Source organism: Prunus avium, chromosome 3 (assembly GCF_965620075.1).
Source record: "Prunus avium chromosome 3, drPruAviu1.hap1.1, whole genome shotgun sequence".
Lineage (NCBI taxonomy): Eukaryota > Viridiplantae > Streptophyta > Magnoliopsida > Rosales > Rosaceae > Prunus > Prunus avium.
The window spans coordinates 7,324,711-7,350,448 of record NC_142286.1 but is presented as its reverse complement, the minus strand read 5'-3'; the positions used below and the strand labels follow the sequence as shown (position 1 = coordinate 7,350,448).

General features: G+C 34.6%; 1 protein-coding gene and 1 long non-coding RNA gene across 9 annotated transcripts; both read right to left on the bottom strand.

Moving 5' to 3' along the window:
* Positions 1-547: 547 nt before the first annotated feature.
* LOC148295522 (uncharacterized) lies at positions 548-15,482 on the bottom strand. Its single transcript, XM_088250505.1, has 2 exons — positions 15,034-15,482; positions 548-1,196 (listed from the first exon to the last, which is right to left on the bottom strand). The coding sequence occupies exons 1-2, from the start codon at positions 15,480-15,482 to the stop codon at positions 548-550; spliced, it is 1,098 nt and encodes a 365-aa protein (XP_088106631.1).
* A 6,491-nt stretch (positions 15,483-21,973) lies between these two features.
* On the bottom strand, positions 21,974-25,264 carry LOC110750415 (uncharacterized). 8 transcript variants are annotated; one of them, XR_015834297.1, is made up of 8 exons: positions 24,723-25,264; positions 24,048-24,521; positions 23,830-23,916; positions 23,670-23,747; positions 23,487-23,551; positions 23,120-23,193; positions 22,356-22,876; positions 21,974-22,290 (listed from the first exon to the last, which is right to left on the bottom strand). It is a non-coding gene; the product is annotated as an uncharacterized LOC110750415 (long non-coding RNA). The 8 variants fall into 8 exon arrangements; XR_015834295.1 differs by having other exon boundaries at positions 21,974-22,483; positions 22,729-22,876; XR_015834293.1 differs by having other exon boundaries at positions 21,974-22,876; positions 24,048-24,124; positions 24,301-24,521; positions 24,723-25,263.
* Positions 25,265-25,738: the final 474 nt, after the last annotated feature.

Below are 25,738 nucleotides of genomic sequence, written 5' to 3'. Positions count from 1 at the left end.
AAATCGCATCAAGGCACCATTCATATGGCAAGTTACACGATTGAGGCACGTGCTGTGTTGCAGAGGAGTTGCAGAGGTGTGTTGCTGATGGAGGCTCTGGTTCACGAATGAAGAAGACAACCCTATTTTTATTTGTCACAAACAGCGTCGTCCTTCATTTACTTTTAATGAAACGCGTGTTTCAATGAAGTGTTTAAAAAAAAATCAAACTCTTCGGTTTTGATGCCACCGTTTCAAGATTCATTGTCTTGCTTCAATTACTTGGTTGTTATAATAAATATTTCATTATAATAATGTAATATCAAAAGGCTTACCCATCTGTCCAAAAAAAAAAAAAACAACGAAGAAGAGTCCTTGCACAATGCTCTCAAATCACCATTTGATATTAGAGTTTTTGTTTAATTAGGACTTGATTGATACTACTTGTTTTTTGATCTAATCTTTTTGTTGTGATAATATGTTTTTATTATTAATTTTGCATTTATTTTATCGTGCTAATCAATCTTAAAATTAACTAAGGGTCTGGTTTTCATAATATGTTTCTTATTCAGTCCTTGGGCATTACCAAAATCATTATTGCCCCTCTCCTGAAAAATTCCTGGATCCGGCACTGTTTGTTGTGGCCCTTTCTTCCACATTGGCCACACCTCAGTGAGTCTTGAACTTTTGTAACAACCGTGGCCTTCTTGCTTGACTCACCTGCTTCCTTCCTTCTAGTTTTTCTTGGCCTTCCAGGTTGTTTGGAGTATGAAGGAGGCACACATGGTGGCATATTAGTTCTATCCCACAACTCCATCCAATTCATAGGTAGTATGAGGTTTTCATATGCCTTGAAATATGTCTCAGTGTGATAACATGCATCCACAAAATCCATTAAGTTCAAGCCCCCATTGTAATTTATAGATGCCACTCCATGAACGCAAGGCCAACCAGTCAAATCCCATTCTCTGCAAGAATAGGTCCTCAAATCCAAGTGCACAATATACTGTGAAATCCCACCACTGCCAACTTGAAATTTTCCTCCCCTTGACCACATAGTGACACAACCACCTGCTTTTGCCTTATTTATCTCTACCTTCTTAAAAATCTTGGGGCAAATTGCCTTTGTCCAATTCTTCATTTTGTCCATTCTGCCTTGTATCCTCCTCATCAACTTACACCTAACTATCTCAAGCATGGTCAATATTGGCTTATCTCTGCATGCCAATATGAATGAATTGAAGGACTCACACATATTGTTTAAAAGCATATCACACTTCACATGAGTGCTGAAGTGTGATCAAGGCCAATGTCTGGGAGGTTTTCCTGTTTCAGTCATGATAAGTCCATAAAATTACATATTTATGTACTCTTTATACTTAGTTTTTGTAGGAGAATTTGGTTTTAAAAGGACTTATTACTTTATTTTCTCAATTTTCAGCTTTCCAGAGCAAGTAATTTGTTTTCAACGAAAATACGATTTTTTGGTGAAGTTTTAGCACAAGACCAATTGGAGATGAAAGCTGAGATCTTGAAGATGATTGTGGAATTTTTCTAGAATTTTCGGAGCAGCCAATGAGAGCAGTCTTTGAAGTTAAGTCAGCATAAGATGCAATCCCGTCAAAACTGTGCTGCTGTGGAAGAATGACCATTTAAAGACTTTCCTGATTTTTCCTCAAGGCGTGCGATATATGGATGGAAAGATAAGACAAAAGTCTACAATTTACATATTTTTCCCGATTTTTCTTGGAGGAGGAACAACCCCAAACGTGCAAGCAAAGTAACTGACATGTTATCCCAGTCCAAGTAGGAAGAGGAGTCAAGTACTTACCCATTTTGGATTTATGTTTTAATTAGGTTTTTCTTTATTGTTGGGCTACTGTAAAAGCCCAGCTAGGGTAGGAATAGACGTGGGGTGTCCTATTTAAGCATGAGAAACAACTCCTTAAGCACGGGGGGAAAAGACTAGGAGAAATTGGAGACGTCGGAAGAGTACCGGAATTGGCTAAGTTTGATTGTTTTTCCTTATGTTTTTGTTTATGTCGAATTCTAAGATTATGTGTAACTAATTTTCTTTTGCTAGGGCATGATGTAGCCCTAGTATGATAATCTAGTTTTCTTATTTTACCTATCTATTGATTGCCGTTTGATGTTGGATTCTTAATCACTATGCTTAATAACTTGGTTGATTATCTTGATGCTTGATCACCATCTAGACTTTTAATTGAGTAATCGGATGCAAATTAGAGTAAATACCATACTTAATTTGAGGCTTGCTTTATGTGATTAGGATTTGTAATTCGTCTAGGGTAAATACCATACTCCTAGGGTTTACATGCTTGTGCGAGGTTTTCATTGATCTTAACGAGTTTCTATGTGTTGATATTTGACCTAAATACCATAGGCGAATTGCATGTAGGAATATACGAGTTAGCCTAAATACCATAGGTAATTCATGAAAAAGGAAAACTAAGCGGCGACATCAAATGGTTAGTAAATAGGTAGGTGAGTAAGAGGCTAGATCGGATTACTAGTGGTGAATTCATTGTCCTAGTGCTTTTATCAATTTGAATTTCTCATCCTTGTGTTTCGTTACTTTCTACTTATTTTGTCTTTTAATTTCGTTGTTAATTAAATCATTCTTTCAAAAACCCCTTTTGTGTTTACGTGAGTATGCTACGTGTTTAATTTCTTGTTTATATAATTAGAGTAGTTAAAGTATTTTGTAAAGGAAATTAGGTTAGACTAATTGGAAGTTGAACTCAATCCTCGTGGGAATGACCTCGTATTTGCCATGCTATATTACGATTGACCTTGTGCACTTGCGAGTATAATTTGTGTTTAGACTAATCTTTATAATCTCCATTTTTCAGGTTGTCTAAAATTCACAACAAGTCAGCTAATCATAAGCATCCTTATCAAGGTTTTTCAGCTCTTGCATCTGTCTTGCAAAGTGTGGAACAAGTGTTGCTCTTGCAGTGCCCTAGAATTTGTCAGACAAAGCTTTCCCTTTGAATTGTAATTTGAAGTTGGTAAATAGATGTCTTGCACAGAACCTGTGGTCACTGTTAGGAACTACTTGCTCAAAAGCTGGTAATAATCCTTTTTGCTTATCTGATATGAAAGCGTATAAAAAAAATAGTTTTCTTTTTTCGTAAACCCAAATACAAAAACATTATATTATAAATAACATATAAATAAATTGGAAATCTTTTAAGGTATAATGAAATTGAAGAAAACAAATAATAGGTAAGTAAAAGGAAAATAAATAATAAATAAGATGGTGAGTTTGGTACGGTGAAGCCCGTCAAAGACATTGTCCTAAAGCCTTTGTTCTCTACGTGCAGGTACTGACGGTCTACAAAACTCCAAGATACGACCCCTTGTACACAAACTCAAGATTCGCTATGAGCACGTTTATAGACGAATATAGGTATCCAAGTCACAGAACCATTGCCAAAATAATAATATAAAGTAGAGAATATATATATCTATATATAAAGGTAGAAAAGGAGAGAATTAGTTTGTGGTGGTGATTGTGGTATGTGATATTCTGATGGTGTATTGTTGTTGTTTCAAATGTGAAGGAGGAGTGACCTTTTATAGGCATCCAATAACATGTAACCTTCACCAACCAGAAAAGTTCACTAACCACAAAATTAAGGCATTCAATATATAAATAAAACCTGAATATTAAATATTTATAACCCCCACAATAAATAAAATAAACAGCCAAAATAATTAAATAAATAAAACAGTTAAATTTTTAAAACCTTTTTAAAATTCCAACAATCCCCCACAAGGTTTTCAAAATTTATCATGACAAAAAACAGTGAAAAATATATATTTATATATGAGCAATATAATACTATGTAATAGGTGTAGGTGCCTTCCGGGCTTGAACCTTCAGTTAGTGATGATGATAGTCTCCATTTGAGGAACCTGAGCGTACACAGTATTGAACTCGGCACCTTTGACCAAACTTCAATATATCCCACACATAGTATTAGTTGAGACTTGGATGCGGGGTAGCACTATTTATGGCCATGCGCTCATCTTGATTCTCATGAGAGTTACTAGATAATAGCCCAATTCTCATAGTCGCGGCCTCATGACGTCTCTCACTTAGGTGAGTTCTCCAAGAGTACATGTGACCTGCACCCTGTGGGAGTTTGCCGCCTCGAAACTCATTCAAGGATAAATCCCTTTCTGACGTCACATAAAATAGCACTTTTTGCCTTAGGGATGAGCAGAAGAATATCTCAAGGATATCTCCATAGTTTTATGAGTGCTATATGAGTCACACAGTATGGATTGTTTCTACCACATTGAACTTCCTTCATGGGATCGCCAATCACAGAAGTTGGGTTACCTCCCTAGGTGACTCCCTTATGGGCTTAAGCACATCCCCCTCGACGTTTTGAATTAATAGCCTCCTCCATGAGGCATGCATATCAAGACTAGCCTTCATAAGGCATATATAATGTAGGTAATGTCTTTGTTCTCTATTTTAGCGCGCTTTAAACCTGCATGTTTTTGAAATATTTCCTACACAATCTTGCACACAAATAATTAGTGGATTTCACCTCAGTATAATTGGAAATTAAATATGCATTGGTATATAGTTAAGTATAACGGAAATACATCATACATTAAATCTTATGATCAAGAGTACCTCTCAAGTCCATGAAACATTGAGTACACCTGCTACCACTTATGAACAACAATATAACAATTAATTCATTAAATAAATTTAACTATAAACACTGAGTATTTCAGGATACTCTTACTCCCTTTATGTGCACTCCAAATGGCTAAAATCATGATCGCATATCCAGGTTAAAATTGTATCTTCTTAATTCTCAATAGGAACCTATAAGACAATAAGAAGCCTCTACCAAAATTTTATACGAAGGTAATCATTAGTTGCACAAATTATCATATCAAAATTGAAGACAAGTTAGTCTCATAATAAAATTTCATAATGAAAACAAATTTCACATATAGACACAACATGTTTGCCAAGGGAAAAAATTATTTTATCACTAAATGAATATAATGAATCTTTCCCATTATAGCATAAAGAAATTGAAAACACACTCAAAATTGTGGAAAACAAAAGTGAGAAGAAAAGTGAGAAAAAAAGCCTACGATAGTAAAGCAATGCAATTAGACTATATAAATGGGTCTAATGTTTTTCAACATAAAACAAAAACTACTCAACACTAGCCACACATAAAATTATAGCATTAAAGTTCCCTTTGAGAAAATAAATCAACTCCCACAAAAAAACTACACGGTTTTAAAATAAATTATTATTATTATTGTCAAAGGCAAATAACGTAAACATTTAAAGGCTAATTAAAACAAGGCTTTTTATCACAAAACGTCCCTGACGTTTGTGAAACTATCAGATTGCATCCTTAAAGTTTTTTTTGTATCACTAATGGTCCTTAACGTCAATATAGGTGCTCTCAAATAGTCCATCTGTCAAAAAAATTGTTAAGTTCAGGGATATAATCGTAAAATCAATCCAAAATAATAAAAAGTCCTCTCTCCTCTCTTTTTTTATTTCCTTTCCTTCTCTCTTTCTTTCTTCTTCTTTCTCTCTTTCTTTTCTTCTTCTTTCTTCTCTCTCCACGAATTCACTCTTCTCTTTCTCTATCTTTCTTTTTTTTCTTCTTCCTCCTTCTTCTTTCTCTCCCCAAATCTTCATGTCTTCCTCTTTCTCCTGGTAGGGTCTGTTTGGCGGTGTCCACTGGCCTTTCTTATTCCTATTCCGATTACCATCGTCGTTGCTCATTTTCCTGCGAATGGGTTTGTGTCTGTGGATTTTTTTGTTCTCTTTTTCTTCAGCTTTTTTCCAAAATAAAAATAAAAATTGAACAAAGGTAGAAGAAGAGGCCAATAGAAGCCGACGTCGTGACTTTTTGCCCCAAACCAACCCTTGCACATTGTACCCAAATCATTCTCAGAGAATGAAGAAAAAAAAAAGATAAAGGAGAGAGAATGGGGAAATGCCCAGTTTTCCAGCTGAGAGAAGAAGAAAAAAAATGCCCATGACAAGAGGAAGAAGAAAAAAAGAAAGAGAGAGAAGAGTGAACTCGGGGAAAGAAAGGAGAAAGAAGAAGAAAAGAAAGAGAGAAGGGAAGGAAATAAAAAAGAAAGAGGAGAGATAAGACTGAACTCGGGGAGAGAAGAAAGAAGAAAAAAAGAAAGAGAGAGAGAGAGAGAAGGAAAGGAAACATAAAATAAAATAAAATAAAAAGAGGGGAGAGAGAAATTTATATATATATTTTATAATTTTAGATTGATTTGACGATTATATCCCTGGATTTAACAGTTTTTTTTTACAGAAGGACTATTTAAGAGCACATATATTAACGTTAGGGACCATTAGTGATACAAAAAAACTTTAAGGATGCAATCTGATAATTTCGCAAACGTCAGGGACGTTTTGTGATAAAAAGCCTTAAAACAAAATAAGATAAATCCCAATAAAAGAGATATCAAAACTTATATAATAAATGTACAAAATAACTTCAGTTTTAAAAATGTTTTAAAGAGGTAATCAAACCACTCAAAATTTGGAAAATTAAATTCAACATGAAACTAATTTTGTATTTTGAAATACCCACATAGTTAAGGAAATTCTCAATCCCCACAAATTAGGAATTCTCAAAATATATGAAGACTGTACCAAAATTTGTATTTAATTTTAAATTCATAAGATATGCCAATAATATTTTAAATGATTTACGGGTTGAAATCCCGACATCAAAATTCAAAATTAAATGCCACTATAACAACAAAATTTAATGTCAAATATGAATACCAATTTAAGACAAAATCATACCATAGCAATTTATAGTTTTTCCAAATATTAAAGCGATTTTGAGGCCAAAACAGATGCAAAGCTTTTGACATCAGAACCGCAGCAATTTTATATAATCAAACTATAAAATTTATAATCTGCAAGTTCAACGGAAAAAAAACTTATGCCAAGCTTAACTGTTTTTAGCACAAAAAATGCAATTAAATTTCTTAACCATGTTAATTGAAATAATCACCCATCATTATTAATAACTTTATTGCCAATACAGTTATAGGAATTGAGACCATTAGACAAATCTGGACAAAAAAGAAAATGACATTTATTTTTGTATTTTGAAAAATATATGCATATGCACAAAATAGAAGAGTCAAATTTAATTTCTCCATAAATGTAAAAGTTCTAATTCTCAATAAATTGAGGTTGGTTTCAAAACAAGTAACCATAGAAAACTCAGCAAATTAAAGTTTGACAAGATTAAGGCCTAGTTTGGGATTACTGTCACTTTAAAAAAAAGTTGATTCTGCTGTGCTTTGAAAATAATTAGCTGTAAAGTAAAGCAGCTCCATGTTTGGTAAACAATATTTTTAAAGTGCTGTTAGTACAAAAAGCAGTGTAAAAGCGTTTGGTAAATTTTAATATAAAATTGTTATAACTGTGAATAATGACTAAAATAGACATAATGTTAAAACTGTTATGTACTAATCATGTGGTGGTAGTTGTAGTGATGGAGTGGAGGTGGTGGTAGTGATGAAGGTGGAGTTGGTGGTTGTGGGGATGGCGGTTGTGGAGGTGGTGGTGGTGGTAGTGGCAGCGTGGTGGTAGTTGTAGTGATGGAGTGGAGGTGGTGGTGGTGATGAAGGTGGAGTTGGTGGTGGTGGTGGCGGAGGATGAGGAGGAGGATGTGGTGGTGGTGATGTTGGTTGTGGAGGTGGTGGTGGATTTGGAGGTTTTGGAGGAGGAGGCGGTGGTGGTGGTGGTGGAGGAGGAGGTGGGGGTGGAGGTGGTGGATGAGGTGGTAGTGGCGGAGGATGAGGAGGAGGATGTGGTGGTGGTGGTGGTGGAGGTGGTGGTGATGTTGGTTGTGGAGGTGGTGGTGGATTTGGAGGTTTTGGAGGAGGTGGTGGTTGTGGTGGTGGTGGTGAAGGATGAGGAGGAAGAGGATGTGGTGGCGGTGGTTGTGGAGGTAGTGAATGTGGTGGTGCAAGTGGTGGAGTTGGATGTGAAAGTGGAGGTGGTGTCATTTTTTTAAATGAATGATGGTATTTTGGAAATTAAAAAAATTCATTAATGTTCATCTCTGCTTCTTTTGAAAGCAGCTTTGAAAAGCAACTCAGAGCCTGCTTTTAAAAGCTGCTGTCAAAAGGTCATTGCTTTTAAAATAATCGGGATATTGTCTTTTTACCAAACACCTTAAACTGCTTAACTTTAAAGTGAAGCAGGTTTTTGGCAAAAAAAAGCAATCCCAAACGGGGCCTAAATGGGCATTCACACCAATATAAAGAAATTCCATGGGGAAAAGAAAAGGTATAAGTGTATGCAATCAAGAAAAAGGATTCTCATGAATTGACATTTCTAGATTAAGCAAAACAATAAACAGACACAATATAAACTCTTATTTGTAAAGAACAAAAGGACCATGTAGATAAGATCATGAAATAGATTTCCATTTTCCATTTCCATTTTAGATTATTTATTTATTTATTTAAAATTTGACAAAATTAAACAAGTGGAAAATGATAAGTTTCTGTATTGTCTTATTTCACAAAATTCAAACTAAGTTAATTTCTTAGAATCACACACATTTATAGCAATGCTCACACTTGCATAAGATAAAATATTAATTGGTAGCACTTATCTCGGGGTATATGATATTCGACCCCAATATCTTGATTTCATCATAACTCCTGTTTGAAAATCACATAAATCTCTATTCCCATAAATAACATAAGCTTTGGACAAGATCATTAGTGCAATATATATGTATAGTTATATAAAATACTCGAAAGACACCACACATAACATAATTTGATCAATTTTCCAGAACCACAGATAATAAATATCCAACATAAGCAATAATATAATTTGATATTCATTTTCCCATTAAAATACCAACACTTTTGAAATAAAGTCATTAATTATTCATATTACTAAAATAAGTTGTAGTCTAAGCTTTGTAAAATATCAATTTCTCATTTCAAATGAGCTTCCTGACAAATGATCCTCCCTCAGTTTAAAGTTCATTGGAGGTGTTGGGATAGAGCTTCGTAATGCCTGAACTGCATAGGGTAGTCAATTTGAAAATTCAGCTTTACAATTTTTTTTTTCCAATAGGATAATTGCAAGATATAAATTTCTTTAAAAAGAAAACAATTCACCAAAGCTTAGACTACAACTTATTTCAGAGTAAATTAATTAAAGAAATTTTTTTTTTTCATTATTTTTTATAAGAAACAATAGAAATATATTAATCAGACCTTAAATTTCATCATAGCAAACTCTCAATTATAAAATACAAGTGTGCAATGAATAACGTACACACCAAAACCATAAATTTAATGTGTCGCCGAATTTATACAAAGAAATAATGTCATAATTATAAGAGTCGCAATTAATTTAAAACACATATGATTTATAATTCAGACTTAGCAGATACAACTTCAAAGATGTATGGTTTCACATATAACAAATAAAAAATAGTTCTTCGTTTCAACTTCAACAATCCTGTACAATATAATAACTCTTATACTCTCAAGCAAAATCTATAAACAGAATCTTGAAAGAGATTTTCTATTTAAACCCCGCACTTCTCTTTGTTCACCCCAATACTTAAATCATTAAGCTGTAAGTTTTATTATTGTGTAAAAAGACAAAAAAGGTCATCCAACTTAATACTTAACCCTAGTATATCTATACACACACCCCACCACTCTTCATATTAAGTTTTAGAAAAATACAAACTCCTCTACATCTTATTGCTAGATTACTCTTCTCTTTTAAAGACGTAGAACATTTATGAGCCTACCTCTTTAAAATCAGCGCGGGAGCTGATGGAAAGACTTGTTGATTGTTTGGCTGTAATGATCTTATTCTCTTCCCTTTGTTGATTGCTTGGCTGTTGATTGCTTCTTCTTCCTTTTTCTTTTTCTTTTTTTTTCTTTTTTTTTTTTGCACTCTTGCTGATGAACAGGGATATCAAATCCAGCAACATTATGTTGGATTCAAATTTCAACGCAAAACTTGGGGATTTTGGGTTGGCTCGACTTGTGTTCGGTGCACTGAGTGTGGAAGCCAGTCCATTGAAGATTCAAAAGCAGATATTGCCATCTTGCTTAGAAAGGTATTGCATTTATCATTATGTTGCATAAAGAAGATGGAGATATTTGCTATTCTGTGATGAGAAACCTTAATTAATGGCCACAATGAGGCTATTCTTAGCCCGTGCAATATGATTTATAACTTCGTCTAGGGTCGCTTTTCTCTATGTCATCCTGATTACTTTCTTGTATGAGAATGTTTTTTCTTTAAGTCATTTAATTTCTTGTTTCATAAGTGAATTTTGTTTTTTTTTAAGGACCTACTGTAACATAATGGTTATTTGCTACCAGTCAATACCAATTTCAACCTATGCTATTTGCTTTTCTCTAATCACTCTGATTGCTTTCTAGTAGTGGTAATGCATATGAGGCCTTCAATACAATGAGCAATTCATGTGCTTAATTTTGAAGCTGCATGATTTTTCGTTATTGACTTTTATTCTTGAATATATTTAAATGGATATGCTTGACAAAGAAAATTGTGGGGTTTACATAGAAAATCTCTTTTATTTTTTATTTTTTCAGTTTGGAGTGTATTTAAGGGTAGTTTGGGAAGATAGTGGGGTTTTCTTAGAAATTCTGAAAATTTAAATTAAAAGTTGGGGTGAACTTAGAACATGGGGTGAACTAAGAGAAGTGTGGGGTTTAAATAGAAAATCTCATCTTAAAATCACACTTTCTTTTACGCCAACAAAGAAAATTTACACACAAAAAATACCACAACATGTTTTTTGAGTTTAATAAGTAAATAGAATAATCAAGTTGTTTATATATAACAGAGGAAACTATTTTAAGATTTAGAAAAATCATACATATTTGTTTATCTATGCGTAACAACATAAATCACTATTTTCCCTTTATTACAGAAATATAAGGAGTTTTCAAATAAATTCAACATTTGCAAAGACAATCAGTGATCAAACAGTTTCCTAGAAAAATAAGTATAAAAACCTGTGATAAGAAAAGAATTGCCGACATCCACACTAAAGATGCAACATATATATCAAGAAAAGATGCAACAAAACAAACAGTTTTTTTTTCTTTTTCCCTCAAACACTAGTAGTAATTTGCCAAACGTTAGTAACAAAATTATAAAATATAAATGTACCAACAATATTTAAAGCAATTGAAACAAATAATAGGTAAGTAAAAGGAAAATAAATAATAAATAAGATGGTGAGTTTGGTACGGTGAAGCACGTCAAAGACACTGTCCTAAAGCCTTTGTAGCCTCTCTACGTGCAGGTACTGACGGTCTACAAGACTCCAAGATACGACCACTTATACACAAACTCAAGATCCGCTATGAGCACGTTCATAGATGGATATAGGTATCCAAGTCACAGAATCATTGCCAAAATAATAAGAGTGCTGCTATTTCCACCCCCCCTGTCCTATTTTCCCACCCACCTTATCTTCAAAATTTTAAAAACAAATAAACCCCTTTGTAAAATGACTTTTAAGGACTCAAGGAAAAAACCCCAAACTCGATCTGCAAGGGCTGGGTTTGTTCGAAGAAAGAGAGGGGGGAGAGAGAGAAAGCGAAGAGAGACAGAGGCCTGAACCACCATCTTCCCCTTATGTCACCAAACCAACCTCTCCACCCAACTCGTAGGCCACGACGTGGAGTGGCGTCCCCCAACTTCTCCATGGTTATTTCACATTTCTCTTTGCACTGGATGATGCTCGCCTAGTAGTAGAAGGATGCTACATTATTAGCATGCAGCATTGCTGGAAAACAAGAAGGGTCTTCCTAATTCTTTCAAAATTAAAGGCGCTTTGAAATTATCCTCAGAAATCTGATGGATGTTAATCTTCTGCGCTTCTAGGAAGGATGGTGATGCAAGGCCTATCCCATTCTAAATTATTTTCTAGTTTTGCCAATCCTGAGATATGTCAGCTAGTCATAGGCGTCAAAGTTCTGAAGAGAAGAAAGCCATTGTTCCATATAGTTCTTGCAATCAGAAGAGAACATGTTTTAAAAGGAGAGAGGAAATGAGGTAATAATTAAAAGGGTATTTTAGGACTATTGGTGGGTGGAATAATAAGATTGTATTTTTCAAAATTTATATGTTGGGTGGAAAGATAAGGTGGGTGGGAAAATAGGACAGGTGGGTGGAAATAGCAGCACTCAATAATAATATAAAGTAGAGAATATATATATATATAAAGATAGAAAAGGAGAGAATTAGTTTGTGGTGGTGATTGTGGTATGTGATATTCTGATGGTGTATTGTTGTTGTTTCAAATGTGAAGGAGGAGTGACTTTTTATAGGCATCCAATAACATGTAACCTTCACCAACTAGAAAAGTTCACCAACCACAAAATTAAGGCATTTAATATATAAATAAAACCTGAATATTAAATATTTATAACCCCCACAATAAATAAAATAAACAACCAAAATTTAAATAAATAAAACGGTTAAATTTTGAAAACCTTTTTAAAATTCCAACAGAAAGACTAAAAATTGCCCTCCATATGCACCCTTCAATAAGCAGCCATCCAATCCAATAATGGGTCTGCATCCATCAATAAACCCTACTTTACATGCACCTAGACACACATATAACCTTTGAAACACTGGATGACTGATCGGTTCATAATTGTATATTATTTCTTACCCTTCTAGCTTATGATTTGGTTATGTTTTTGAGTTAAACTTGTGCTTTTAATCCTTTTTGTGTTTATCTTTCAGTTAATTGAGCTTTAGGTAACAATGATGGCTTTGGAGAACATAATTCATGCAATTCAAGCATGTTAAGGCCTAATTTGGATGAATTGATGAAGAGCTTAAAGACAAATTCATTATGGCTACAGCCCCCTGCCAGTCCAGTTCCGTAGGTCATATTGCAAGCTTTGTTTCAGCAACCTACATAGCTCGGATGAGGCCACATTCTTCATGAAAGTTGCTCCAATTGGTGTGTACTATAACATATCCAAAATTCAGCCCCATTGGATAAATCTGGAGTCCGTTACCTAGCAAACACAGAACCATGCTCAGGATGGATCTTATCAGCGCGGAAAATGAGTTAGCAATTTGTTTCGGCCTTAACTTCTTCCTCCGACCTTGGATTGGCCCAAATAACATATGGCTGGAAAGAAGACATTCTGAACTTCAATTTAGAGTGCTTAAAGTCCTAATTTGATTAAGAGAAGCCCAAGTTGTAAGCCCTTGAAGTTTCTGGTCATGCTGACCTCAGCATGTGCTGGTTGGATGCTTGGTCATGGTGAGCTAGGTATGAGCTATCATTTCTGGTTGGAAGCTTGGTCATGGTGACATGAAGATGAGCTAGGGCTGCTGGTGGGATTTAGTGGTGAAGTGCATCAACCAATTCAAGATTTTCTAATACAAGTGCATCACTCATTTCAGATTTTCTAATACAAGTGCATCAACCATTTCAGATTTTATAATTCAAGTGTTGTATGCATTAGTCTTATTGAATTCTGATTTTCACTTCCCCTAGGCCTATAAATAGGGAAGTTCTCTAAGCTTGTAATAACACCCCAAGGGGGGGGAGCTCTCAAACACTTCTCTAGAGCTCCCTTCCCTTCTCTCCCTCAAATTCTCTTAGTTTCCCTTTGTAGTTCTCAATTGTTGTAATAAGATCATTCTATTAAATTTCTTTGTACTAAATATCAAACACTTTTCCTTTCTCTTCTTCTAATTCTCTAAAGCTTTCAAACACATGTTCTTCCAAAATCCTCAAAGTTCTCAAACATCTCTCTACTTCCCTTCTCTTCCAAAAGTCTCCATGTCTCAAACACTTCACAAACACATTTCTCTTCCTTCCCTAAGTTCTCAAATTCTCCAAGTTCACAAACATCCTCCAAGTTCTCAACCACTCTCTTCCAAATTCTCAAAGTTCCTAAACACTCTCTTCCAAAATCCACAAAGCTCTCAAAACACCTCTCTACTTTCTTCTCCAAATCCTCCAAGTTCTCAAACACTCTCTTCCAAATTCCCCATGTCTTAAACACATTCCCTTCCAAAATCCTCAAAGCTCTCAAACACATGTTCTTCCAAAATTCTCTAAAGTTCCCAAACACTTTCTTCTCCCTCCTCAAAGTTCTCAAACACTTCCTTTCTTCCTCAAAGTTCTCTTAGTTTCCTTAATGTTTTCTTAGTTGTAATTTATTTTTCTTTGTTATGTAAATTCTTTTCTTAAGTTTTCAAGTTGAATTAGTTTCCAAGTTTCAATTATGGTTTTTGTTCTTATTCATTATGCTTATAAGTTAATATGCTAGTTTGAATGATTGATCACCATTTAGGCTTGCATGTTAGCTATCTTGGTTTGAATTAAGAGTATACACCATGCTTTAATTCGAATTGAACTATGAATAGGAAGAGTATGTATGGACATTCGACAACAGGGATTAGATACATACTTGGTTGTTTAAAATGTTCTTCTATGCTTAATGGGTTCCTAATGCTTAATTTTAGGTTAGACAACAAATGATCAAATTAGGGAATTAGGAACACAAGGTTATGACCACACACCATGGCTTAATCATACTTTAGCTAGAATCAATCCATTAATCTAAATTGAACTTGGGAACTTATTTGCTTGAGTTACTTATTTCTTTCTTCCTTGTTTTATGTTCTTTGTTTTTGTTTCTATTTTGTGTAGGGAAACTAAATTGGATCATTCAATCACCAATCCCTGTGGAATCGACCTCGCACTTACATATGCTATACTACCAACGGTTCGTGCACTTGCGAGTATCACAAGTTGAGGATGCAGCTTAATCCATTTTGGTGGAGCTAAATCTACGCAACAATGACCCAATTGTTCATTGAAATCACATTGAACTTTGGTTGTTGTTCCTGAATTGGTCTTCCTTAACTCTTCACAATAATCCCAAATTCTGGAGTATTGTTCTGTGTATATTCCCTCAATTTGCCTCAATGCCCTCTCTTTTGCTCTATAAACTTGTTGCCTAGAAACTCCAGTGTTATAATCCTTCTCCACAGTCTCCATGAATGAGCTAACTGGCCAACTTGGATTGCTCTTCAATGTTTCCATATATTTGGCATTGAGCCAACTAGACTTGACAGTGGGGTTCTCCCAAACAATACCACAAGTGTGTTCACCCTCATATTTCTTAACCTGCAGGGTCTTCTCATGCTGCATTTTGGAAGCATATTTCTCCCATGGACAATTTGGATATGCACAAACTGCCTTTAGCTTGAAAGCCTCACTTCTCACAAATACAACATCCCTATTCATCTTTATAAAATGTTCTCTGACAGCCGATCTAAAAACTTTACAATCACTGAATTTCAACCCAACCTCAAACTGTGGATCTCTCATGTCAGTTGCCGGATTGAACTCTGGCCATCTATCCGTCATTGGAGTGTCATCATCAGAGTCATATATAGGCTGCACATTATCAGAATCATACTCCTCTGAATCTAGTTCAACATCTGCACCCTAATCCCAAGATTCAACCCCAGCATTTGTTGACTCTGGCTATTTTCCTTTTGCCCCATCTCCAACCCACTCAGTTTGTTTGTCCACCCATTCATCAAAGTCGACATCATCATCATCATCATTATCATCACAATTGAAGTTAGGGTCTGCAAAATCATAGTCAATACTATCTGTTGACTCCTCATCATCACAGACTGTGATCCTTTTCCTTGCTTTTCTTGCTTCATTGGATGACACTACTACAAAAATCGAAATAGACGACGGTAATCCACCGTCGTGTATTCGGTTTTTCAACCGTCGTGAAATCAAGCGACATCTTTTGATGCATAAAACCACGACGGTAAATCCCCGTCATCTATTATTTGTAAAGACAACGCTTTTACTCAAAACCGTCGTCTATTATATGTAAATAGACGACGCTTTTACTCAAAACCGTCGTCTATTATGAAGTAAAGACGACCCTTTTTATATAAAAACCGTCGTCTATTATATGTAAAGACGACCCTTTTTATAAAAAAAACCGTCGTCTATTTTATGTAAAGACGACAGTTTTTTTATAAAAAGGGTCGTCTATTATGAAGTAAAGACGACCCTTTTTATATGAAAATGGTCGTCTATTATGAAGTAAAGACGACCATTTTCATATAAAAAGGGTCGTCTATTATATGTAAAGACGACGGTTTTTTTATAAAAAAGGGTCGTCTATTATTAAGTAAAGAACTATGTTTTATTATATCCAAAGACGTCGGTTTTGTTAAAAAGCCATCATCTATTAAATGTGAAGACGACGATTTCTTGAAATATTGTCGTCTATTAACTCTAAGACAACGATTTTTTAGTAAAACCGTCGTTGATTGTATATAAAAAGACGTTATGGTGTTAAAAGAGGTCATGTACAGATGACGGTTTTTCCAATAAAACCATCGTTTTATTATCTTTAGTTTTTTGAAGAGTCAATAGTTATTACATAGTCAACCAATCTTTATTCTATTACATACATACTTCCTACCTATAATTAGAAATAACGGAGCTCACAAATTCTACTAATTTGATTTTAACTTCATCAATTTGTTCTTGGGTTGACTTAGCTCTGCCTTCTTGCACATTTTCCAAGTTGTTGGTGTCGGAAAAGGAAAGACCTGCACGAAAGAGACCCCAATACTCTTAAACATAAACTTGTTTAGCAGTAACCTTAGCAAAAAGATCTATGCAGCTCTAGAATGACAGCAGAACACAATTGGCATAATTGGCAAAGTACCTGTTCTTGTGGTGGCACCATAACCTGTTCTTGTGGTGGCACCATAACAAATGAAAAATCAGAGATTCAGAAAATTAACAATGAAATTCCAAAATAATTAAAGTAAACAACAAAAACAAAAAATATTTTGGACCTGATGATGTTGTCGGTCCAAAAACAAACGGATCTAGTGAGGGATGGGTATGTTTTGCCTCATCTTCTTCGTCAGCTTCTTCTTGATTACGAAGGCATTGTGGGACGGCTGTGCATATTTATAAAAAACCCAAATGAGAAACTCACTTAAATCCCACGAAATTAGCACAATACATGAACAAACATATATATATATATAGACCGATTTCCATAAGTCTTTCTAGATCGAGTCGCTGAGTTTGATGAGCGAGTTGAGTGCCTGAGAGCGAGATCTTCTTTGAAGAAAGTGAAGGTCGAGATCTTTCAAATCAAACCTTTCAACCAGCTTTGATTCTCAGATACAGAACCTCCCTCTACATCTTATGGATCTGCGAAGACCTCAATCTCTCAACTCCTTCATTGATATCGATTTTTTGATGATTTTGTAGAGAGTTTCATGAGGGTGTTTTAGAGAGTGCAGGAGGGTTTCAAGGAGGGAGAGATAAGGTTTTCAGAGACGGGGGAAAATCTGAAAATTTGTCGAGCGCGAATTCACTTAAGCGGCCATTTTTTAGCGTGTTTTAAAAGACGACGCTTTTAAAAAAAAACCTTCATCTTAACATATAATAGACGACCCTTTTTATATAAAAAGGGTCGTCTTTACTTCATAATAGACGACCATTTTCATATAAAAAGGTTCGTCTTTACTTCATAATAGACTACCCTTATTATATAAAAAGGGTCGTCTTTACTTCATAATAGACGACCATTTTCATATAAAAAGAGTCGTCTTTACATATAATAGACGACCCTTTTTATATAAAAAGGGTCGTCTTTACTTCATAATAGACGACCATCTTCATATAAAAAGGGTCGTCTTTACTTCATAATAGACGACCCTTTTTTTAAAAAACCATCATCTTTACTTCACAATAGACAACCTTTTTTTTTTAAAAGCGTCATCTTTACTTCATAATAGACGACCCTTTTTTTAAAAAAACCGTCATCTTTACTTCACAATAGACGACCCTTTTTTATTTATACTTTCATTAAATACAACATAAGATTTTGTGGTATCCACTAGTGTAAATATTTTAAATTGAAGATCAAATTGAGTCATTGTATTCATATAAGGTCAAGGAGTGTAGCTGTAAAAAATCATCAAAATCGGAGTTAAAATAACCGTTAAATCTTGATTTTTCGTTTATAACCGTCGAAATGTTTTGTCCCGTTACTTGATCTCTGATTTATTCATTTTTCCAATTTTTGGCGTATATGATCTCGATGTGTAAACAAACAAGTTTGACGGTTGGATCGTTGAAATTAGTTTTGTAGAATGCGTATGCCATCAAAACAATATATTCACTAACAATTAAGAGTTTATTTATACTTTTATTAAATATAACATAAGATTTTGTGGTATCCACTAGTGTAAATATTTTAAATTGACGATCGAATTGGTTCATTGTATTCATATAGGGTCAAGGAGTGTAGCTGTAAAAAATCATCAAAATCAGAGTTGAAATAACCGTTAAATCGTGATTTTTCGTTTATAACCGTCGAAAAGTTTTGTCCTATTACTTAATCTCTGAATGTTTATTTTTTCCGATTTTTGGCGTATATGATCTCGAAGTGTAAACAAACAAATTTGACGGTTGGATCGTTGAAACTAGTTTCGTAGAATGCGTATGCCATCAAAACAATATATTCACTAACAATCAAGAGTTTATTTATACTTTTATTAAATATAAGATAAGATTTTGTGGTATCCACTAGTGTAAATATTTTAAATTGACGATCGAATGCAGTCATTGTATTCATATAGGGTCAAGGAGTGTAGCTGTAAAAAGTCATCAAAATCAGAGTTGAAATAACCGTTAAATCTTGATTTTTCGTTTATAACCGTTGAAATATTTTGTCCCGTTACTTGATCTCTGATTTATTTTTTTTTCCGATTTTTGGCATATATGATCTCGATGTGTAAACAAACAAGTTTGATGGTTGGATCGTTGAAACTAGTTTCGTAGAATGCGTATGCCATCAAAACAATATATTCACTAACAATTAAGAGTTTATTTATACTTTCATTAAATATAACATAAGATTTTGTGGTATCCACTAGTGTAAATACTTTAAATTGACGATCGAATGCAGTCATTGTATTCATATAGGGTCAAGGAGTGTAGCTGTAAAAAATCATCAAAATCAGAGTTGAAATAACCGTTAAATCTTGATTTTTCGTTTATAACCGTCGAAATGTTTTGTCCCGTTACTTGATCTCTGATTCATTTATTTTTTCCGATTTTTGGCGTATATGATCTCGAAGTGTAAACAAAGAAAATTTGACGGTTGGATCGTTGAAACTAGTTTCGTAGAATGCGTATGCCATCAAAACAATATATTCACTAACAATTAAGAGTTTATTTATACTTTCATTAAATATAACATAAGATTTTGTGGTATCCACTAGTGTAAATATTTTAAATTGTAGATCGAATGCAGTCATTGTATTCATATAGGGTCAAGGAGTGTAGCTGTAAAAAATCATCAAAATCAGAGTTGAAATAACCGTTAAATCTTGATTTTTCGTTTATAACCGTCGAAATGTTTTGTCCCGTTACTTGATCTCTGATTTATTTTTTTTTCCCGATTTTTGGCGTATATGATCTCGAAGTGTAAACAAACAAATTTGACGGTTGGATCGTTGAAACTAGTTTCGTAGAATGCGTATGCCATCAAAACAATATATTCACTAAAAATTTAGAGTTTATTTATACTTTCATTTAATATAACATAAGATTTTGTGGTATCCACTAGTGTAAATATTTTAAATTGACGATCGAATGCAGTCATTGTATTCATATAGGGTCAAGGAGTGTAGCTGTAAAAAATCATCAAAATCAGAGTTGAAATAACCGTTAAATCTTGTTTTTAAAAAACCGTCATCTTTACTTCACAATAGACGACCCTTTTTAAAAACAAACTGTCATCTTTTCATATAATAGACGACCCTTTGTTAAAAAAACTGTCATCTTTACTTCATAATAGACGACCCTTTTTTTAAAAAAAACCGTCATCTTTACTTCATAATAGACGACCATTTTTTTAAAAAACCGTCATCTTTACTTCATAATAGACGACCCTTTTTTAAAAGAAACCGTCATCTTTACTTCATAATAGATGACCCTTTTTATAAAAAAAACCGTCGTCTTTACATATAATAGACGACCCTTTTTATAAAAAAACAGTCGTCTTTACTTATAATAGACGACAGTTCTTTCAAAACAACCATGTCTTTACCAAAAAAAGGACACTTGATTTTTAAAAGACGACGCTTGTCCTACCTACTGTCGTTATTTTTTGGTCAGATTTTAACTCTGAAGAAAAGTTTTTTAATAAGACGACGCTTTTTTATTTGTGTGCGTCGTTATAAAAAAATTCTCAACAGTATCTCCATTTTTTAGTTGTTTAAGTCACTTATCCACGACGGTTTTTTACTACCGTCGTCTTTTTAAAAACGACGACGGTTTTTTGTTCTACCGTCGTCTTTTTCTGGTCGTCTTTTGCCCTTTTTGTAGTAGTGACATCTTGATAACTTGCTCTTTTCTATAGTTGCTTCAACAACCTCAATCCCAACTAGTCCCTCAGTTACTGTATTGGACCTTTGGTCTTCTTTATCACGTGTCTTGTTTACATTTTTGCATCTCATTTTACCAAAAGCTCTTGCCCTCCTTTTCCCAAAAATAGAACTGATTTTACTTTTCCCTTTGTCTACAGGGGCAGAAGATTCCCTCTCAACAGCTTTTTCTTTGTTTGTTTGCACTATAGAAATTCCCTCTCAACAGCTTTTTCTTTGTCTATTTGCACTGCAGAAGATTCCCTCTCAACAGCTTTTTCTTTGTATGTTTGCACTACGGAGGATTCCCTCTCAACAGCTTTTTCTTTGTTTGTTTGCACTATAGAAGATTCCCTCTCAACAGCTTTTTCTTTGTATGTTTGCACTACAGAAGATTCCCTCTCAACAGCTTTTTCTTTGTCTGTTTGCATCGCAGAAAATTCCCTCTCTACTGTTTTTTCTTTGCCTTTTTCAGAAACACTCTGTCTTGCAGAAGATGCCCTTGCATTTTGCGTACCCCTACCACTTTGTTCCCCATTTGTTTCTTCATTGAGCTCTTCTATCACAACACTTGTTTTTTTCTGTTGTCTCCATTGCTTGCATTTCCCACCAACAGGAACAATAGCCCCATAATTGTCATCAAGCTCCTCAATCACAACTCCTAGACACAATTTCAGCTTCTAAATCAACAAATAGATTTGATCCTAATTGACTATAAAACCAACCCTCATTACTATCAACCCCATGATGTAGGAAGATGTCTATTAGCCTAGTCTCTGGTACAAATACAAGCATGTCTATGACATCTTGATCATCATTAAGCTTTGTTAGGCCACCATTACTATAGGTAGGGATACTATACCAGTAACTAATCACCCACACTACTACAAAAATTGAAATAGACGACGGTAATTCACCGTCGTGTATTTGGTTTTTCAACCGTTGTGAAATCGACTGACATCTTTTGATGCATAAAACCACGACGGTAAATCCCCGTCATCTATTATTTGTAAAGACGACGCTTTTAAAAAAAACCGTCGTCTATTATATGTAAATAGACGACGCTTTTACTCAAAACCGTCGCCTTTACATCAAATAGACGACGCTTTTACTCAAAAGCGTTGTCTATTTGATGTAAAGGCGACGGTTTTTTTAAAAGAACTGTCGTCTATTTGATGTAAAGACGACGGTTTTTGTGAAAAAACTATCGTCTATTTGATGTAAAGGCGACAGTTTTTTTTAAAGAACTATGTTTTATTATATCCAAAGACGTCCGTATTTGTTAAAAAGCGTCGTTGATTGTATATAAAAAAGACGTTATGGTGTTAAAAGAGGACATTGATAATATATACAGATGACGATTTTTTCAATAAAACCATCGTTTTATTATCTTTAATTGGAAATAACGGAGCTCAACATTAAAAATATCAATCACAATAAAATAATTCATTGCATTTAAAAAATATCAACATTCTTCCACCAAATTCACAAGCTATCCAAATTTGAACAAATTCAAATCCAAGTCTAGACATACATCTCCCTCAAAAACAAACCTAGATGACTCTACAACCCAACCTAGATAGGTCAATTGATCCAAAAACATAAAAATAAGATTCACCACAGTTGAATGACTGCAAGCTTCTGCTCTTCTGGTGGAACCTTCAAAAGCAGGCATATCATCCATCTGGTTGCAACTTCAACTCTTTTACCAACTGTTTACCAAACTATGTGATTCATCTGACCTGCACCACGAAGTCATTAATTAAAAAATGAAAAGAAATGGCAGCAAAAATGTAAAGCAACTTACAATGAGACATTGTGGTGCAATTGTTCATAAGATTTCCGCTGTTTCTCATATGAAGAGACATTTTCATCACTGAGCTCTCTTTTAGCATTAAGGAATTTGGCATTTTCATGCTCCATTTGGCAAAGTGACTAAAAGTATCACGAAAATGCATTAATTACAATCAAAACCAGTATTCCACTATTGAAATAAAGAAACTGATATCATTAGCAAGAAAATAAATTAGAAGCTCTGTCCAACATAGATAAAGCACACATATAAGGTGTAAAATCAACATCTATGAGATACTATGGAATAGAAGGTAGCAAGATATTGACGCAGATCAAACCAAAATAGTGAAATGTGAAATAATGAAACAAACCAAAGAGATTCATACCTCTCCATGAATTTCTGGCTCAGAGAGTGGAAGGTTAAGAAACATTCTTCCCTGCTGAGCCAAACTAGCAAGAAGAGTCAAATTTATCTTAGTATCCCGATCCTTTAAGTATTCCCCACTGGTAGATCCTTTAAATTAATACTCATCACTGCTTAAAATGAATATAAGACAAGATTTTAAGTTTAGTCAGGCCATGAGTAGAGAAACCAATGTTGTTACCACTAAACAGCAATGTACAAAGTCAGCAATCTTAAATTAATAACCAAAAATGAAATACAAGTCTCCTATAACAAGAGAAGTCATATGAAAGTTTATGTGAAAACGGTACAAGAGCACAATTGGATTTTTTTTTTTTAACTCTACTCTGTTAATAGGATTAAAATTTACTTACATGAGGATAAATAGAGATTGACAAAGATATCGTTTGGCCAGTAATCAGATGTACGTTTAAATGATTTCACCAAGCTGACAGGAAAAACATAATAAAAATAATAAGTCACCTGCAGCTAAATTATCACAAGTCCACTGCTAGATGAAAATACATCAAATATAAAAGTCCAGCTTCAATAAATTTTTACCCTTTCAATTCCACTTTGGAATTTGACTCAAAATAGTAAAGGGATAAATATAGGCATGCGAATTAAATGGCTTAATATATTAAACAAACAAAATATGGCTACAAATACCACACAAAGCAGTAGATAAAAAAATTGCAATAATCAGTGCAAGAATCAAAAAGTCAGAAAGCATAAGCTCACCAATAAGACTAAAGAAAAAGGCAGCATGCTGACTTCCCTAAACCAGGGGCTTTGATTGCACAGACCTGTAGCAAATCACATTAGATTAGCAAAAGCTGACTTCCCTACACAAAGAACCAAACAATTACATAGGAAAGAAAAAAAAAACCTCAAACAGGAGCATAAAAACAACTGAAAGCAAACCTTGATTCTAGCACGAAGCTTATTTAGAATAAGGTCACTCTCCACATATGCGGCGACAATCAGCAAAGGCCTTTGCTTCTGAAAAGGAGGAGCAAAAGTTTGTCAACCAATTGAAAAAAGAAAAAAAAAAACTAGTGAACCTAACCAGAGAAATGCTAACCTGCAAAGCCAACTCCAATACTTTAACCACAACATTAATACTTGAGATTTTCTTCTCATGGATTATGATTAGAGGATTTTCCAATTCCTATCAGCACATACAGGTGTTTGAAGATAATCAGCATCAAGCAAAAAGGGACTTGAGGTGCTGCTAACTTTAACAAGCAGCCCTCTAACAGTTTCAAGATATACTTATCACTGAGTCAAACTAAAACTTACACATTTCTGATTTTTCTGGTTGGTGATGAAATAAGGGGATATGTAGCCCTGTCTAGCTTCATTTGGGAATAAAAAAACTAAACTAAAATTAGTTGGAGTAGTGCTACTTCCATTTCTCTATGCATATGTTACTATTATGACTCAAATCTCGACATGAATAACATAAGATGCAAGCACTACCCACACTTCTGCATACAACTCAAGCTAAGCATGACTTAGACCATATAAACAGCACCAACAAAAGTTAACTTACCATATTGAAACTGCCAATCGAGATAAGTTATGCTCCCCTTTTTTAAATCCCTTTGTCTCAGTTTTCACAGCATCCAAACAGAAACTCAAATCGACACAATCACAAGCAAAATATGTTCTCCATAGACGCTTTGTTTCCAAGCTTCAATCAAATGGATTTCTCTGATTCAGAATCTCATAAACAATGGAGGAACAAACACATATTCACACATATATAAATCCCTAAAACAGAAAGAAAAAAAAAATCAGAAAAGTTGCCTTAATTTCTATACAAATCGAAAATATTTACAAAAAATATAACAATTTTCCCAGATAATTTACAATTAAACACCCAAATATTTTAACCCTAAATCATATTAGAGATATAGAAATTGATTCTTCAAAACTTATAGAAAATAATCCTAAGAGAAGGAGAGTTGTTACCTGTGGAATGGAGGAAGGGAGGCTCTCATGGAGCCAGCCAGCGAGAGAGATGGAGCGAGCCAGCCAGCGAGAGAGATGGAGCGAGCCAGCGAAGAGATAGAGTGAGCTAGAGAGAGACAACAAGAAAGATAGCGCCAGCAAGAGAGAGCCATCGAGAGATAGACGACGAGAGAGAGCCGTCGAGAGGAAGATGGAGAGGGAGCCATCAAGAGAGAGACGGAGAGAGGAAGATGGAGAGACAGAGAGCCATCGAGACAGAGAGTCGTTGAGAGAGCCAGAGTGAAGCTAGCTAGAGAGTTATCGCGATATTGAAACCAAAATGGCGACCTCAGTGACCTGGACGGTGAGATCTGTGACCTGGATGGCGAGATTTGTGACCTAGACGGCGAGCTCGTAACCAAGATGGCTTTTCAGAGATGAGAAAGGGAATTGAGAGTGAGAGAGAGAGAGAGAGAGAGAGAGAGAGCGATTTCTGAAAACGTCGCGAGAGTGAGTGTTTGAGAGAGAGAGCTGTCCGTGAAAATTTAAAACTTAAATGAAATTTTGGTCCAGCGCGTTTTAAAGCACGACGGTTATATAAATGAATGGTCGTAATTTTTATCTCCACCTTTTAAAGCACGACGGTTCCATTTAGAACTGTCGTGGTTTTTCATGGTTTTTAAAAACAAGACGCTTTTTAGTTTTACAGTCGTCTAATACGGGTCGTGGTTTCCCATAATTGTAGTAGTGCCAACATAGCCTAACTCCCTTACCATATTGTCTATCTCAGTCATTGACATTCTTGTTAAAAACTGAAATTAACTTAAACGTAAAGGATGCTTGAACAGAGTATTTCGCAGTGTTGCAGATACTGCAGTTTTCCTCTCTTATATATATGAAAAACAAAGCTTACAAAAAATAACAATCTCCACAATAACCACTAACACAACAACAGCAGATTTTGTGGAGTTCAACTACCTTAAGCAACGGAAGCAAATTTGAACGTGGTAAACACACTAAACCACAACTTCTATATT